This window comes from Camelus bactrianus, chromosome 8, assembly GCF_048773025.1.
Source record: "Camelus bactrianus isolate YW-2024 breed Bactrian camel chromosome 8, ASM4877302v1, whole genome shotgun sequence".
NCBI lineage: Eukaryota > Metazoa > Chordata > Mammalia > Artiodactyla > Camelidae > Camelus > Camelus bactrianus.
The window spans coordinates 45,429,345-45,446,712 of record NC_133546.1 but is presented as its reverse complement, the minus strand read 5'-3'; the positions used below and the strand labels follow the sequence as shown (position 1 = coordinate 45,446,712).

Below are 17,368 nucleotides of genomic sequence, written 5' to 3'. Positions count from 1 at the left end.
CCCATATCTTTATTTGATATGCTCACTCTTCTAGCTACTTGAACACATGGAATACAGCAATAAATGTTTTATGTTCTTATCTTCTAAATTTATTATCTATGTCATTCCTAGCTCCGTTTCTGTTGATTGATTTTACTCCTTCTTCTGGGTCATATTTTCCTGTTTCTTTGCATACTGGTAATTTTTCATTAGGTGCCAGACAATATGAATTTTACTTTTACTTTGTTGAGTGCTAGGTATTTTTATATCCTTATAAATATTCTTGAGCTTTATTCTCTTTCTTAGAGGCAGTTTGATTCTTTTGGGTATTGCTTTTAAGTTTTGTATGGCAGGACTAGAGTGCATTTAGTCTAGGACTAATTTCATTAATTAAGAGTTTTTCCAATCTGACTGGTGGAGAAAGGTACTATTCCCAGCCTGTGTGAGCCCCAGTCATGGTTTCTTTGAGTACTTTCAGATGATTCTTTCCCTGGCTTCTGGTAGCTTCCTCATACACATATCCTGATCAGTACTGAGCTGGGGACTCATCTGGGACCCTCAGCATATCCTTAGAGCTCTCTTTTCTCCAGTACACTTTGATACACTGCCCTTTAAATTCTAGCTGCTTTTTCCTCCCTGAACTCTCACCCTTCTCCTCAGTCAGGGAGACTGCCAGGCTCTGCTTGGGTTCCCCATCCCTGTGCAGAATGCTATAAACTTTACCCAGGCACTAAGCTAGGGCAGTTGTAGAACTCAGTGTATTTGTTTCCTATTCTTGGGACAACTCTCCCTTGTTCCTGGTCTAGTGTTTATACAAAGCTGTGAACACCAGGTCTGGAGATTATGGAAGGCCACTCTAAAAGTCTGTCCACGATAGTGGATTCAAGGAAAGCTTGGTAGAGAATGTGGCAGTAGAATTTTAGCAGTAGATTGTATAGTATTACAAAAGAAGGTAGAGGTAAAGTCATGAACTCATGCTGACTACTCGGCCTAGGATACCCTTCCTTCCTTTCTGCTTGGTGGCACACTGCTCATTTTTCCAAGGTAATCTGGTCCCATTGTTACCTGTAAAGCTGCCTTTGAACCCAGATAAAATGAGTAGTTTCTTACTTTGTGTCTTATGTTTATACCTTGTATCCCTTTTTACTTTGTATCATGGTTATGATCTGGCTGTGTCTGGCTGTGTCTGTTAGCTGTGGCTAGTCTAACTTGTCACAATGTGGTTCTGAAAAAGTCTACAAATTTTAGACTTTGCCTCTAAAATTCTAGCTATACCAATTACTGGCTGGGAATTTAGAAAATTATTTTTAAAACTCTGAGTATTAGTTTATTTGTAAAATAGAGGTAGAAATATTTACTTTGTAGGATTATGATTTCTATACAGTGTCTAGCAAGCTTCCTGGTTCCTGGTAGGTGTTCTGTAAATCCTAGTTTCTCCCTTTATTGATCTTTTGTCCTCATTTCAGTGCACATAGTAGGAATTTATGAATGTATGTTGTTGAATTGACTATAAAACTGTATTATACCATCAAATGGGAACATTTAATTAGCTGTATTATCTACACATTTAGTAAATACTGTTTGGACTCCAATTTGTGTTTTAAAAAGAAGCTAAGTAGCTCTTCCTGCTTATCTGGTCTAAAGGTGCCATTGTCTTTTAATCTATGCTTAAATAAGATTCTCCTGGAAGGATAAATAGGATTGGTTCCATAAAGCCATAGAATTATTTTGTGTTAATGTATAGGAAAACTCCTTTTAATTACCTGTCTTAAAAGTTTTCTTAGTCTAAACCCATGTGTACTTATATAAATAAGCATTAATTATTCATCCTGTTGGTTTTGACACGTGGATTTTTAAGGAAAAGATCTGCATATCCATGTGCATCTCCAAAGTATTTACGTAGATCCTTGTAATTACTTTAAAAATCCTCTTTGCATGTATTTCATCTGTAAGTATTATTACAGTTATTCACAGTGGAGAATGTAGAGGTCCTTATACCATTCTCAAAAAAAATGAATGTCCCATAATTCCAGTACTCTGTCTTATATGACCAAGTGCTCGTTTAGCTCTGTTTAGAGATCATTAAAAAGTGGTAGAAAGAACTTCTACTGAATTTTAAAATAGTATTTAGTAAATAATGACAAATGTTGATATAAATGTATTATAAAATCTTTATGTCTAAGAAAAATAAAATTAAACAACTAGTATTAAAAATTTGGTAGCTAAATAACATTTTAGGAGATGGATCTGTTGTATTGATAATTAACATAATATCTGAATTGCAAAAAACTCTTCAATTTAATGAGCATAGTCCTTTTTTCACTTAAGTATCCTATAAAAACCTAAAGGTTTTCAAGCCAAATGAATTCTGTTTAGAATTTTGTTTAGAAAATACTTCCCAGAACATGAAGTTTAAATTATATATCCTTGTAAAGGCTGATTTTTAAAAAACAACCCTTTAAAAATTAAATCTCAAAGACTTAAAGGCATTGTTATTCTACTTTGACTTTGCTGAGTGGAAATCTTTTAATCAAGAATATTACAAGTGGGCCTTTACATCTCTCATTGTGATTAACCTACTGAACAGTGGATGCCTGTTAAATTATGTCTCAGGGCCTGTCTTATATGTCCATAAAAAAAGATAACAGTAAGACCAAAAGTTTACCTTAACATAGGTACCTTATCATAGCTAAACTTTTGTGCTATGTTTTAGTTTTAATTCTGTAACTTTGTGTTCTTTGATATTCACTAATGTATATGTTTTTTTCTCCAATAAATTTTGAAAGAGCATGTTGAGGCATAATTGACATATAATAATAAATGTCATATATTTAAAGGATACAATATTTAAAATATTAATGTTTGTATACACATATGAAATCACCACCACAATCTCACACCCCACATTTTCCTCCTCCCCCTTTTCAGCTCTCCTAGCCATCTCTGCTCCAATCCCTACCTTCCCCAGGCAACCGCTGATTTGTGTTCTATTACTATAGATCAGTTGGTTTTTTCTAGAGTTTTATATAAAAGGAATCACACAATATGGTACTATTTTTTGAGGAAAGGGGGGGGTCTTGCTTCTTTTACCCTGCATAATTATTTTGAGATTCATCTTTTTTTGTGTATGAATCATTTATATTTTTACTGCTGCGTAGTATTTCATTATACAGATATGCCACAGTTTATCCATTTACCTGATGATGAACATTTGGATTGCTTCCAGGTTTTGGCTGTTAAAAATAAAGGTTCATTTTTAGCTGTAATGAATAAAGCTTCTATGAACATTGAGTGTGTTTTAAAAATTATTTCATTTTTGAATTTTACCACTTACTGGCAATCATGGCTGTCAACTATTATACAGCAACGTTTTTATACACCTTCCCCAGCAGCTTGGTAATTAGGAAAGACTGTGAAAATTCCTAACTTTAAACCCATTTCCTACATTTTATTCATTCGAGGTATTGATTGTAGGAAACAAAAGATCTCATTTTGAATTTTGAAATCCTCACAGTCTGGCTAGCATTATCTGACCTTTTATAATATCCCTAAATAAAAATTTTAAATATAACTGAATTTAAAGCCTGTAGTCCTTAATTAACCAAAGAGCTTATGCAAATACTTTCTTCTCCATAATGATGTTATGATGAATATTTTTCTAAAGAGAATAAATGTTTCCTAATGACCATATTTTATTTCCATAAGTAAATGTGGCAGTTGAAATCTTAGTGATCAAGTTTTCTCTAAACAAGAAAATATAGATTCCATAACACAATACTTAAAAAGAAAAATTGAGACACAAGCTAACATGTATTTTTATAATTGAGAAAACTTTTTACGGTTCACATTTTTATACTTTTTTATTTTTTAAATCTCATTACTTTATTATAGAGTGGACTTTTAAAAAGGATGTTTTAAATGCAATAAAATTTTAACTTCTTCAGAAATATTCTGTCTCCATTTTTAAAGAAAAATGTGTAAAACTTAAAATTTATTTCCCCTTTCCCCTTGTTTGTTCTTAACTATATGTATATTTATGTGTATATATGAACATATATACACCATGGCATGCGCATATATATATATATATATATATATATATATATATATATATGTAAAACCAGTCTAAGGCAATAAAAACTATCTGTTTATGATGTATAGTTGCATTAAATTTATAATCTATTGAGAATAGAGTTCTAAGTTTTAGGGTGTTTCTGTAAAATAAAGTGACCTTAATGCCACATATATAAATACATGCACAGTTTTGTGTATTGCTGTGTCTTCTTAAAAGGCTTAATTTTACTACAAAATTTTCTAAACTAAGAACTTTTATTATACATTGAGACAAGGGGCATATAATTTGCTTCCCAGTAGAATCTATACATTCTAATATTAAGTGCTTTTAAATATGTCATCTTCTTATGTTGAGTTATTGGTTTAGGCCCATTTGTGATATCTTCCAAATTCTTTTCTTGCTTTTTGTTATGGTTTAAAGTTAATTTGATTGAGTACCTTTTGATATTCTTTCTGTGATTATTAATTTTTTCTCTTATTAAGAATATAATAAGTTTTGTGTGGTACCAGAATAGATATCAGTTTTGACTATTTTTCTTCTCTTCTGCTTCTTTATCTTTTTCATGAGTAGAAAGCATTATTTGCTGGGCTAAAATAGAAGCTAACATTATAATTTAGGTTAAATAAAAAGCTAATACTAATTTTTTCTTTCAGATCTCTATAAAAATGGACTCCAAAGAGCTAACTTTGTACCATTCATAGCTGTCCTGAAGGTAAGGAAAATCACTTGCTTATGTTCACTGATTAATATCGTATTGATTGATAATCAAGGGCTTTTATAGGATTGCCATGGTCTTGAATTCAAGTAGAATTTATGTTGGGATTTGATAATAATAGTCAGAGACACTAAAGGAGAAAAGAATCTTTTTTATGTAGTATTCATCAATGTGTACACAGAAAAAAATTACAAAACATAGTCTAAATTATTATCTGGCTGAAACATTTGATAGTTTGCATTTTATAAATTTTAATTTGAGGTTTGCTCATAAATATTATAGTGGAATGTTTAAACTTATACATTGATTTCTGAAAAAATGTTTAATGTTCCCTGTTTCCTTCAGGTTAATGGCCATTAACATGTTTTCCCAGCTATTAAAGTTGCTATTCTGGAGTAGCATTATTACAAAAATATTCTAATATATTTAAATGTGATTGCCATCAAGTTATCATGAAATTATGTCAAGTTGGGGCACATAAATAGTTTTAATATTTGTGTGTATCATCACTGCATAGAGTTTAAAATAGTCTTCATTACAATATGATTAAGAATAAAGTAGCCTCCTTTTTCACTGTTAATTTTAGTAATTTTTTTTACATGATTATTCAATAATTCTACATTCTACTAGTATTTATTGGGAACCTACTATGTGCAAAGTGCTATATTAGGCATAATGGAAAATATAGTTATAAATATGCCATGTTTCTTGTAAGTCATTTATAATCTGGTTGGGCATATAGTATGTACGCAAACACCTATAACATGAAGCAAAATGTAATAAAGTACCAAAAAGGAACATATGTGCCAAAATATAAAATTCCTGTTACTTTAAGGTACATAATTTTTCCCTGTTCATAACAATGTATCTGAAGGATAAAGTTGTATTTTTTTTAAAAATACCTTAAACCTCAAAAATTCTTCCCAGGAGGGAGAGTAAAAACAGTTTCTCTTCAGATAGTCTAAAGATACAGTCAGACAACCTTTTTGAAATATACTTCAGTTGGAATAATTGTTGATACCAAACTTTATTCCCTGTGCTATACTTAGGAGAATCCAAACATCTGTTTCCATGACCAATTTTAGGTTCTTGGAGGATTTTAATTTCTCTGAGATATTTATAGATTTAGGAAAAAGTATTTTTTGAAGATTTATGCTGTTAGTAATTTTTTCCCTTTTGTATTCATGTTTTGCATTTGAGGAGAAGGTGGACTTGCAGTGTTTTCTCCATGCCTGGAATCCAAAGTGATGTGGTATATGTAGATACCAAAATACAAACAGGGAAGCTAAGAAAAATAGGTGCTAAAAATAGTATCTTTATATAGCATAAAATACACAGAATGTAAAGAGATAAGGCTCACAGAATGAAACAAGTTAAAAGGTTCTCAGGGAACTTTGTAGCTGTACTTTATTTTAACCCCAAACCTTCTTTTTGGGTCAGTACTTAGTCATACTTTAACATATAATAGCATTACTAATAGGCAACTGAATTGGCCAGATTGAATTTAATTTCTTTTCCCTTTCCCACCCTTAAGGATTTTTTTTTTTTTAAGGAAGGAAAACCAAAGAGAGAAATAATCTGAATTTGAAAATTGAATAAGAACTGAGATAAATAACACACAATCTGAAATTAAACATGAACTGAAATTTGCAGGATACTAAATACCAGACTGGATGAGAAAAGGTCTAAAATGTCTCGTTTATTCAAAAGACTTTTCATATGTTACAAAACATCCTCATGAAATGTTCGCTAGAGCTGGTTTCCCTGGAGCTTTTTTGGTGGGCATATGAAGTTTCCCTTGTAAGGCAAGGTTATTTCATATTAATTTAAATGCCATTTTGCCTGTTCATACATGCTAGCATTGCTCTTTCATTTTGGCCCAGATGAGAGACATGTATAGTAGAAGTCAGTCTTCAAACAAATAGACGGGGGAGGTTATAGCTCAGTGGTAGAGCACATGTTTAGCATGCATGATGTTCTAGGTTCCATCCCTAGAACTTCCATTAAAAACAAATAAATACACTTAATCTTTGCCCCTCCTCCCCAAAACCAATAAAACAAATAGAGACTCTTAGTTTAATAAAAAGAGATTATAAATAAGATAGAAATTTATTTTGGGGAAAAGTACAGTGTAAAATCCATTTTCTCCTTTATGTTTTCTTTTATAAACCATGTGATAACAGGTTTGAAATTCACCCCAAGAATTTGTGATTTGTTGCTTGAAGTCTTTCAAAAAAAGCTATTAGTAAATAGTATTTTCATAAGATAGTAGGAATGATGATGAGGATTAATATGCTGTTAAATGTCAAAGGTCCATCAACAGATGAATAACCAAAATGTGACATATTTATATAATGAAATATTGTTCTGCCATAAAAAGAAATGAAATTCTGACATGATACATTATGAATGAACCTAGAAAGCATGTTAGGTGAGATAAGCCAGACACAAAAGGACAAATATTATATGATTCCACTTATATGTGGTACCTAGGAAAGGTAAATTCATAGAGAAAGAAAGTAAATAGAGGTTACCAGGGCCTGGGAGGAGAGAGGAGTGGGGAGTTATAGTTTCATGGGTGTGGAGTCTCTGTTTAGGATGATGAAGAGTTCTGGAATGGTGATGGTTGCATAACTTTGTGAATGTACTTAATGCCATTGAGTTGTACACTTACAAGTGGTTAAAATGATAGATTTTTTGTTATGTATATTTTACCACAATTTATTTAAAAAGGAAGGGTTAAAAAAGCCACAGAACCAGAAAGGATATACAAAATGATCAGGTACATTTCCTCTAGGAACACTTTGTAAAAAGCAAAGGAAAACAAAACAAAAAACCCAAACTCTTACATATAAATTTTTACTGCCATTATAAGTAGGGAGGTTCCTATTTTGCTCTCATATGTTATTTCTGAGTTTATTTTGCTATTCTTTTTAAATTTTTCTGAAATTAATTTTTATCTCATTTTAACCTTCTTTCCTAAATGCATTTAAGGCTATTTATTTCCCTCTAAATAACTGTATCCATGAAGTTTTGATATTTAGTATTTCCACTCTTAAGTTCAAAGTATTTTCTAATTTCCATTGTGATTTCTTCTTTAACCCATGAATCATCTAGAAGTATGTTTCTTAATTTCCAAACACATGAGAATTTTCTAGTTATTCTTTTGTTACTGTTTTCTTAATAAATGTTTAATTGCATTGTGGTCAGAGAAATGTGCTCTTTGTGACTTAAGTTTTTTCAGATTTGTTGAAACTTGCTTTATGGTCCAATATGTGGATAATTTTTGTAAATATTCACAGCATTCTTAAAAGTAATGAGTACTCTCCAGTTATTGTGTGATATGTATAACACTCATTAAGTTAGGTTAGTTAATTATGCTGTTCAAATCTTTATTCTTATGTATTTTTCCTATCAGTTATTGGAAAGCTTATGGAAAACATCTCCCATTATGATTGTGAATTTGTCCATTTCTCTTATAATTCTGTCATTGATCTTACATTTTTGGAGGCTATGTTATACATTGCATACAGATTTAAAATGACTAAATATTGCTTGTAAATGGAATTTTTTAAAGTATTTTTTTATCATGAGGTAGTGATACTCCTTTGTTTCAAGCATAGCTGTAATTTCCTGTTGAAGCATTTTTGTCACATCTGCTTTCAAATCTTTATCAGATAATTTTAACATCTCTGTCATTTATTGATTGTTGGCATGTGTTGATTGTCTTTTTACATTCAGTTTGAGGTCTTTGTGGTTTTTGGTATGAGGGATTTTCAACTGAAACTTCGATGTTTTCATAATTCATCACAAGACTTTGGATCTTATTTTTTTAACCAGTATTTTACTGTGGTAAAATATATGTAACATATAATTTATCATTTTAACTAGTTTAAATATACAGTTCAGTGGCATTAAGTACATCCACTTTGTTGTGCAACCATCACCACCATCCATCTCCAGAGCTTTTTCATCTTCCCAACTGAAATTCTGTACTCTTTAAATAATCACTTCCCTATTCTTCCCCTCTCCCAGATCCTGGTAACCACCATTCTCCTTTCTGTCCTTATGAATTTGTCATTTCTAGAAGCCTTAAGTAAATAGAATTATGTAATATTTGTCCTTTTCCGTCTGGCCTGTTTCATTTACCGTAGTGACTTCAAGGTTCACCCATGCTGTAGCAAGTGTTTGAATTCCATTCCTCTTTAAGGCTAATATCCCATTATATGTGTATACCAATTTTGTTTATCCATTCATCAGCTGATGGACATTTTGGTTGTTTCTACCTTTTAGCTATTGTAAGTAATGCTGCTGTGAACATTTGTGTACAAATATCTGAGTCCCTGCTTTCAGTTCTTTGTGTATATACTGAGGAATGGAATTGCTGGATCATATGGTAATTATATGTTTAATTTTTTGAGGAACTGCCATACTGTTTTCCATAATAGCTGTACCACTTTACATTCCCACTAGTAATGAACAAGGGTTCCAGTGTCTCTATAACCTCTCCAACACTTACTATTTTCTGCTTAAAAAAAATCATAGTCATCCTAATGGGTGTGAGGTGGTATCTCATTGTGTTTTGATTTGCATTTCTCAAATGATTAGTGATATTGAGCATCTTTTCCTGTGCTTCTTGGCCACATGTATATCTTCTTTGTGGATCTTATTTAAACTTTCTGTTTTAACTGGCTATTTTTGACACTGTTCTGGTAGGAGCAGAGACACTGCCTTGTGGTAGTACTTGCGGTAGTAACAGTACTACTAGTAGTGACCAGATGTAGGTGAAAGTCTAGGTTCCCTATTCAGCCTATTGACACCTGAGGCAAGGGTTCTCTAGGTTACTGCTGGTGGAGGGGTTCCCATTTCCACTGACATCATGGGGGTAGGGAGGATTGGCATTATTGGCTGGCAAGGGAGGAAAGTTCCAGCTCCCTACTTGGCCTTCTTTAACGTTAATCTGTCAGGAGTGTTGAGTTGCCTCATCACATTCTTCTGAGAGTGTAATTCTAGGCTCTCTTCATTATTTTCTAGAATGAGAGGAGGTGGTACCACAGTTTTGTGTAGTGTTTGCTGCAGTAGAACAGTTATTGTCTTAAAGTTTTCTCTCTTGTTATCCTACCATTTTCCTAGTCCTTTGGCTGAAGAGAGCAGGCTTTTGTTGTCCATTGGGATTCCTGACTTGCTGGCTTCTTCAGCTCCCTGTTTGAGATATATGCATCGAAAAGAAAACCAGAGAACTCACTATTCTGTTGCTCTTTAGGTCTTGAGGTTTCTTGCTGTTTTTCTTTCTCTCTCCCTCCCTCCCTCCCTCCCTCCGTTTCTTTCCTTCTCTTTCCTTCTCTTTTTTCTTTCCTTTCCTTTCCTTTCCTTTCCTTTCCTTTCCTTTCCTTTCCTTTCCTTTCCTTTCCTTTCCCTTTCGTTTCCTTCCTTCCTTTCTTTCTTTCTTTCTTTCTTTCTTTCTTTCTTTCTTTCTTTCTTTCTTTCTTTCTTTCTTTCTTTCTTTCTTTCTTTCTTTCTTCTTTCTTTTCTTCCTTCCTTCCTTCCTTCCCATACTTCCTTCCTTTCTTTCTTTCTTTCTTCCTTCCTTCCTTTCTTCCTTTCTTTCTTTCTTCCTTCCTTTCTTCCTTCCTTCCTTCCTTTTCTTTCTTTTCTTTCTTTCCACTTTTCAGTGTTTTCTTATGTTTGTTTTATATCAGATGTCCAGGATTTTAAATTTTATATAGCAAGAGGAAAAAGGAAAAGTACATCTACTCTGTCTTCCTAGAAGCAGAAGTCAATTTATTAAAAGTTCTTATCTGCTTATTCCATCATCTCTGTCATTTCTGGGGGTCTGATTTTTTTCCCCTGGTTGTGGGTCCTATTTTCCTGCTTCTTTGCAAGTTTAGTAATTTGTGATGGGGTGCTGGAGGTTGTGATTATTATACTGTGTCTCTGTTACTTCCTTTAAGGCTACTGACTTTTATTTCTGCAAGTGGTTAAGTTTCTTGCAGATCAGCTTGATCCTTCTGAGGCTTGTTTTTAAAGTTTGTTAGTGTGTCTAGCATAACCTTTAGGATTATTTTGGCTCTTCTTCTACATGTGACTCTGCTAAGTTCCCTACTGAATCCTCCCTTAGTACTCACTGAAGTCTCTCTACTCTGGCTGTTCAAAATGCTTGTATCTCCCAGCTTTGTTTGGATTGTTCTTTGCCCAGTCTTGTCAAGTTTCACCATATGCACCTGCAATTTAATATTTAGCTTAAGGTTACAGACATTTCCTGTGTAGATTATCTGGAACTCTTTCTCTGCGTACCGTTCTCCTGTATTGAAGTCCACATGCAAATTCTAACTGCTTCAGCTTCCCAAAACCCTGATCGTTGTCTCCTCAACTCATTTAGACTGCTGTGCTGAAGTCTAGAAATTGCCTCTAGATAGAAAGTCAGGGGAAATGTAATGCTTGCTTGCTTGATTGATTTCCTACAACTCAGGAATTGCTGTCCTTTGCTACCCATTTTGTTGTGTCTGCCATCAGATGCTTCACATGATTTGTCCAGTGTTTTAGTGACTTTCGGCAGGAGGGTAAAATTGACTTTCAACTGCTCTGCCTTGGATAAAAACATTAGTCTCTTTCTTAGTTTTTAATTGTAAAAAAGAATAATGCAGGATTTTTTTTTTATAGTTTAGGAACTCAGAGCCATATTTTACCATAGATACAAAAATACAAATTAGATAACTGTAGAAAAAAACAGTGATGGGCACATCTTTCTCTCTCATGTTTAAAGGACTTGTTAAGTAAATGACAGTACAGTCACATGAAGGGATATAGTATAGTTATTTAGAATGAGATTTTCAAAAAGCTTTTGATAATGTAGAATAATGCTCACAGATAATGGGAATTAAAAAAATATGATGCAAGAGTATATCTTATTATTTTCTCAACCATGGAAGTAATATTCATGCATGGAAAATACTGGAAATAAATATCCCAGAATGTAAATAGAACTTATTTCTGAATAATAAGATTATAGATTATTTAAATTATCTCTTCTGGACCTTTCAAAGATTTCTGGAATGATCTTGTATTACTTTTATAATAAAAACCGTTTTTAGCAGGTAAATTTTTGCCCACCCTTCTTAGAAAACCAGCAGACCTGGATAAAACCACCCATATTCAAAATTGAGAAATCAGCAAAAAGCAAAATAGACTGAACATGGGTCCTATGTATAGAGACTATTACTGAAAGAAATGGAATGGCAGACACTAGACAGAAGCAGCAGGAGCAGACGGGAGAGGCAGATATGAACTGACAAGTCAAAACATGTGAAGAATATGTTTTGGAAGAATTACCTCAGGAAACGGGACACTTTTTCAGTTAAAACTTTGCTATATTTTAAAAGAAAGAAGTTATTGTACCAATGAAATAAGAGATCAGAGATTAAAAAACTTTAAGATTAGATGAAAAATGAGCTTGCAGAGCTAAAAAAAACAGCCTGAGGGCAGACCCATTAAAACAGTGAAAAGCATTGTAGAAAAAGTAAATGAAAAAATAAACACTGCTGAAAATAAAATCAGCGATGAAGATACCAGACTTAGAAAAAAAAATCACAGAAACTGAAGCTAGAACAATCATAGATAAAAACTATTACAGAGAAGGTGCTGGGTATGGAAAGTAGACAACAGAGATGAAATGTTCACATAATTCATATTTCTAAAAAGAAAACATAAAGGTAAAATAGAAGAATAATGTGTTTTTTTGGTGCATAACTAAACTTCAAGGGTAAAAAGAGAATCCTACAATTACATAGAAGAATCAATGGGGAAAAAAAAATCAAGCTGGACTGAGACTTGTCCAGCACAAGTAGGTACTAGAATAGAATAGTTTTTATTATATTAAAAAAAAAAAAAGATATTCCCTCTTGTCAGCAGGCTGTTACAAAAATCTAAACCCGCATATACGCATTTTTGAATATATAGTAACTTAGGAATTATAGTCCTCATGAAGCTTCCTGAACAAACTACTTTAAGATTTGCATTACCACTCAAAATTAATAATTTATTAATGGAGATACTATGTTAAGAAAACATTGGTGGTGGTCATTGAATCTGATTAAATAGTGTCTTATTCTGGTCTGTAGATCAGAAAATAAATTTTTTTTTTGTATCACATGTTGTAAACTTCTATAATTGAGATAACTACAGAATGCAAAAGTATAGAAAAGGGGCCTAACCCACACCAGCAGTCTGAATAGAGGAGATGGCGCATGTCTGGAGTATTTCCAAAGAGCAGATTATGCTTAAATTAAGACCTAAATGACAAATGAAAGTTACCAGGCAATGTGAAAAAGGGCATTCATCATGGAGGGAAAAGCATAGTGGAAAGACAGAAACATTGGAATTATAGACAAAATTTTGTGATTAGTACTTAGCCCATTGAGATTTTCATAAAATAATAACTATTACTAGTCTGTTTACTCGAGGCTTAGAGATTTATTTAAAACTCAGATCTCCCCCCGCCAAATAAAAGCAGAATATGTTTTGTATTGTATGTAAATAAAAATTTTTTTGATAGTTAACATTCCCTTATTTATATGAAAAGATGATTAGTTATTATGATTATTGTGCCTAATTTAAACTTGAAACTTCATATGACATAATGTCCTGATTTTGCTGATTTATTCTTGAAGAATCTTTGTTGTGATTTTAGTAAATCTTAGGTAATTTCTTGGAAAGCACATGAAAAGATAGAGTTGTGAAAGCATTTGTTGGTATCTACATAGCACCAATTTATAAAATTAACTACATTTGTTTCACTCTCTGCACTGCAGTGTTTTAAGATAGACTGTGATCATCTATACCAGGGGTTAATAAACTACAGTCAGTGGCCAAATCTGGCCTGTCAGATCTGTTTTTGTAAATAAAGTTTTATTGAAAAACTTCATGTTCATTTGTTTATGTATTGTCTGTGTCTATTTTCACACTACAGTTGCAGAATTGAGTAGCTGTGGCAGAGAATATGGTTTTTAGAGCCTGAAATATTTACTGACTCTTTACAGAAAAAGTTTTCTTACCCCTAATCTATACAACATACAAAAGACAGAGAGACAAACAACTGTTTAAAATAACATGTAAATATCACTTGTTTTCTGTAAACTATGACGTGTTTTATGTGATGGAAATCATGTGTCAGTATAGATTCATTAGTAGGTCTTGGAGAAAGTAACATTTGAAGAGCTTGCTGGATAAATGGTTGATTGTAGGGAGAAACATTGGTGAACTAAAGGCAAGAGGGTGGTCCTGTATCAATTTCAGATAATTTGGTAACTTGAAAAATACTAGCTTTGTCAGGATCAACCTTCTTAGAATGTCTTCAGTTGTATACATTTAAAAAGAATAACTTCTTAAATGTTCATGCATTGACTAATACTTGTGAACATAATCTCACTGCATTATTTAAACATTTAAAATTATTGTACTTAATAGGAAAAGAAGACCAATTGATATTTTGATCAGGATAGATTGTTAGGTTAATTTAAACTGCAGTACTATTATTGGTCTTCTTGATAAATGGATTACTCTACTCATTTGGTTAAATCTAGTAATTCGTGATATTATGGAGGGTGTTTTATATTTGGGTAAAAATCTGTTCACTCCTTCACTTACAGCTGCATCAGCCATTTTGTTTGATTCATTCTGTAATGAGCCCTGAAAGAGATAAATTCTATTCATAATTTTTAGGGTTAAAAAAACCCCTCCATGTAAATTTCATTAGCTTTCTTTTTATGATTTTCTTATTCAGTTTAACAGTATGAACAAATCTGAAATTATACCCCAGTGGGAAATTTTCCTGTGCAATATTGTATGCAGTGTTTCTGCCACTATAGGTTCTATTATTAGTAATGTAACATTTTCACTCTTACTGACACTAACATTACAGCAAATTAATTCTTTCTTAAATTTTTTATTTCTGTTTAACATTGAGTTAGATAGATTACTAATAGATAGAATAATAGATAATAGATAGACAATTAATAGATTACTGAAATGATAGCTGTCAGACTGGTCAAAAATAACCAACAATGCATTCTATAGTATAATTTTCTCTTTGATGCATGTCAGTTGATGAAATTAGAGAAAAATAATATACTAGCATTAACACTTATAAATATGAATTTTCTTTATCCTAGTTAAGAGTTGCCCATTTGGAAAGCATCATAATCTGATTTGGCTTAACATTTGTTCAGTTTAAATATGCAATAAAAATACTTTGTAATCTAAGGCAGTAACAGTTTTGTTACTATTACTATTTTTTATAATAGTTTGTTTAATGTTCAAGTAATAGCTTCCTTTCTTCTACTTGGTTGTTAATGTTTCTCAGTTGTTTTGCATCCTTTATCTAAAACTTAAAAAAATAAATTGAGCTATTATTAGCCTTTGTGTTTTTGTTTCCTAAGGAATTTTTTCCGAGAAATCTTTTACCTATATTGAACTCTTGAGAATATTCCCATGGTATGATCTCTAGTTATAAATTTAGCAAAATTGTGTATAACCCTTATATAAAATGCTTCAATGTTCAGCCTTTGTCCAGCCACCTGCATTAGGATTTATAAGTATATTTGCCATTTCTCCCTGCCACAATTTTCATTTCATTGGTGAAGTTAACTTGTCAGTTTGTTCATTATAACTTTGAATACTAGAGTTTTCACAGGGCTAAATAATCAGAATCAGCCTTTGAGGTCAGTGTCAGCCCCACTGACCTCTGCTATGTTGTCACCTGAGTAAGCCTAGCAAGGATTAACCCTTTGTTAGTGTGATACTGTCTTTACTTATGAGTTGGTTTTTTAATACTTAAGATTGAAAGAAACAAAAGAACAAAAATAGTAAGCTGAACTCCTGAATTGAAAAGAGTTTTGATTTTCCTCACAGACCACTAAACTGTTCATTTGAATTTTAGTATTTAATATTTTAAGATATAATAATTATTATTTGACTTGCAGAGCATTCCTATAGTTATCAAGTATTAGGGTAGATTTAAGTAAATCTACTTATTTTCATAAATAACCTATTTTGTATATGTTTGAGAAAATACAGTTTAAAAAATTGGCCAAAGTACAGGCATTAAACTTTATTTGTGATAGTTTTGTGATGTGTCCTCAAAATGAATAAACATCTGGAATAAAAATTGTGATGTGGATTTAAAATGTAATTTTTGTTCATCTTCATAGCAGAATGTACACCTTCTTTTAGTCATGGCCTGCCTATGGAAAAGTAATTTGGGGTATATGCCTTTTAAAATAATATTTTCTATAAATATATATGAAATGAGAATAAAGATTTCCCATGAAATATATAAATTATATAGTTATATTTATATAGTTATATATAAAATATACAACTACATTTTTATATCAAACTGAAATACAGCAAGCTATTTATTGCTTATATGTAAGACATGTACTGTTTAGGTCTGGAATTCTCTTCTCTTAGAATAATAAATAGCTATTTCTGGTTAGATTACAAGAAATGGTTTAAGGGAAGTGTCTTAAATATGAATTAGTTGTTTCTTTGACTCATGAGATAAATTAATTACAAGTGGCGATTTTCTTGGCTAGTGATGTAATGTGAAATAAAATTCTCCCTTTCCCTTTCCTGAAAACTCAAGCCAATTAATAGAACTTTTAAGCTCTTCGTCATAGGCCACCATGGAGGTCTGCAGAGAACTTTAATCCAATAAACATTTCATTTAGATCATGAAAAGAAAGCATGAGGAGAAGCTTCTCTAAGAGAGGATGTTACTATGATTCCAACCATGAAGAGATGTGAGGAATTTGCAAATTAACCAAGAAGTCCTCATATTTAACGCATAAATGTGTCAAAACTAACAGAATAATTATTTAATTTGCTTGAACTTTATATTGAGAAAACTCTAAAAAGCCACAACTGTTTTCTTCAAAGCCTTCACTGTTGGGCTGGATGGACAGGGCAAGGGGAGGTTGTGAGAAATCCAGATAGCAAATAACACTGGCCGGAGCTGGTCAGAAAAGGGAATAGATAATTAGATGTAATTAGCGTGTATGAATTGTTGTCTCTCTGCCCTTAGCTTGAATAAATTTTGAAGAAAAAACCCTAGTGGTGAAAATCCTTTGATGTAGGAAGAGTCATTGTGGCTTGGCAGCATAAAGGCAGTGTTTTATACTTCTTACATAATGGTTGTGATACAGAAAGAGTGAATGGACTCTGCACCCCCCTGTCTGCTTTATAGCAAGGACTTTTGGATTCTCTTGAAACAAAATGCATCACAAGTTTTCAGTTGTTGGTAATGAGGTAGCAGACCTCATCAGTGCTCAGAGGAAGCCATCTTTAGCTTTTGTTTAACTCTTAATCACAGTTTTGTGTTTTTTTTTCTGGGAAATCTGTTTTCTTAAATCAACACTTCTTTTCCCTTTTTTTGCTTGCACCTCCAATAACAGAAAGGAATAATGATCAAGAAAGCTAAATAGAAGAGTTAAACAAAAATTATCGTATGAAAGACATATACATTTTTGTTTTTAATCCCATGTGAAAAAGATGCTTGCTATATTCCTTTTTGCCTCGGATTGGTAACATTCCAGTAATGTTGT

The 17,368-nt window shown here is 32.3% G+C and overlaps 1 protein-coding gene across 8 annotated transcripts in view; it reads left to right on the top strand.

The window, feature by feature from the left end:
- The window catches only part of AFG1L (AFG1 like ATPase), a 202,560-nt gene that overhangs the window by 91,620 nt on the left and 93,572 nt on the right, over positions 1 to 17,368 (top strand). For all 8 annotated transcript variants that reach the window (XM_074368540.1, XM_010965390.3, XM_074368543.1 and 5 more), the window contains one exon: positions 4,708 to 4,766. In XM_074368540.1, the coding sequence (XP_074224641.1) occupies positions 4,708 to 4,766 (59 nt within the window). The remainder of the gene's footprint in view (positions 1 to 4,707; positions 4,767 to 17,368) is intronic.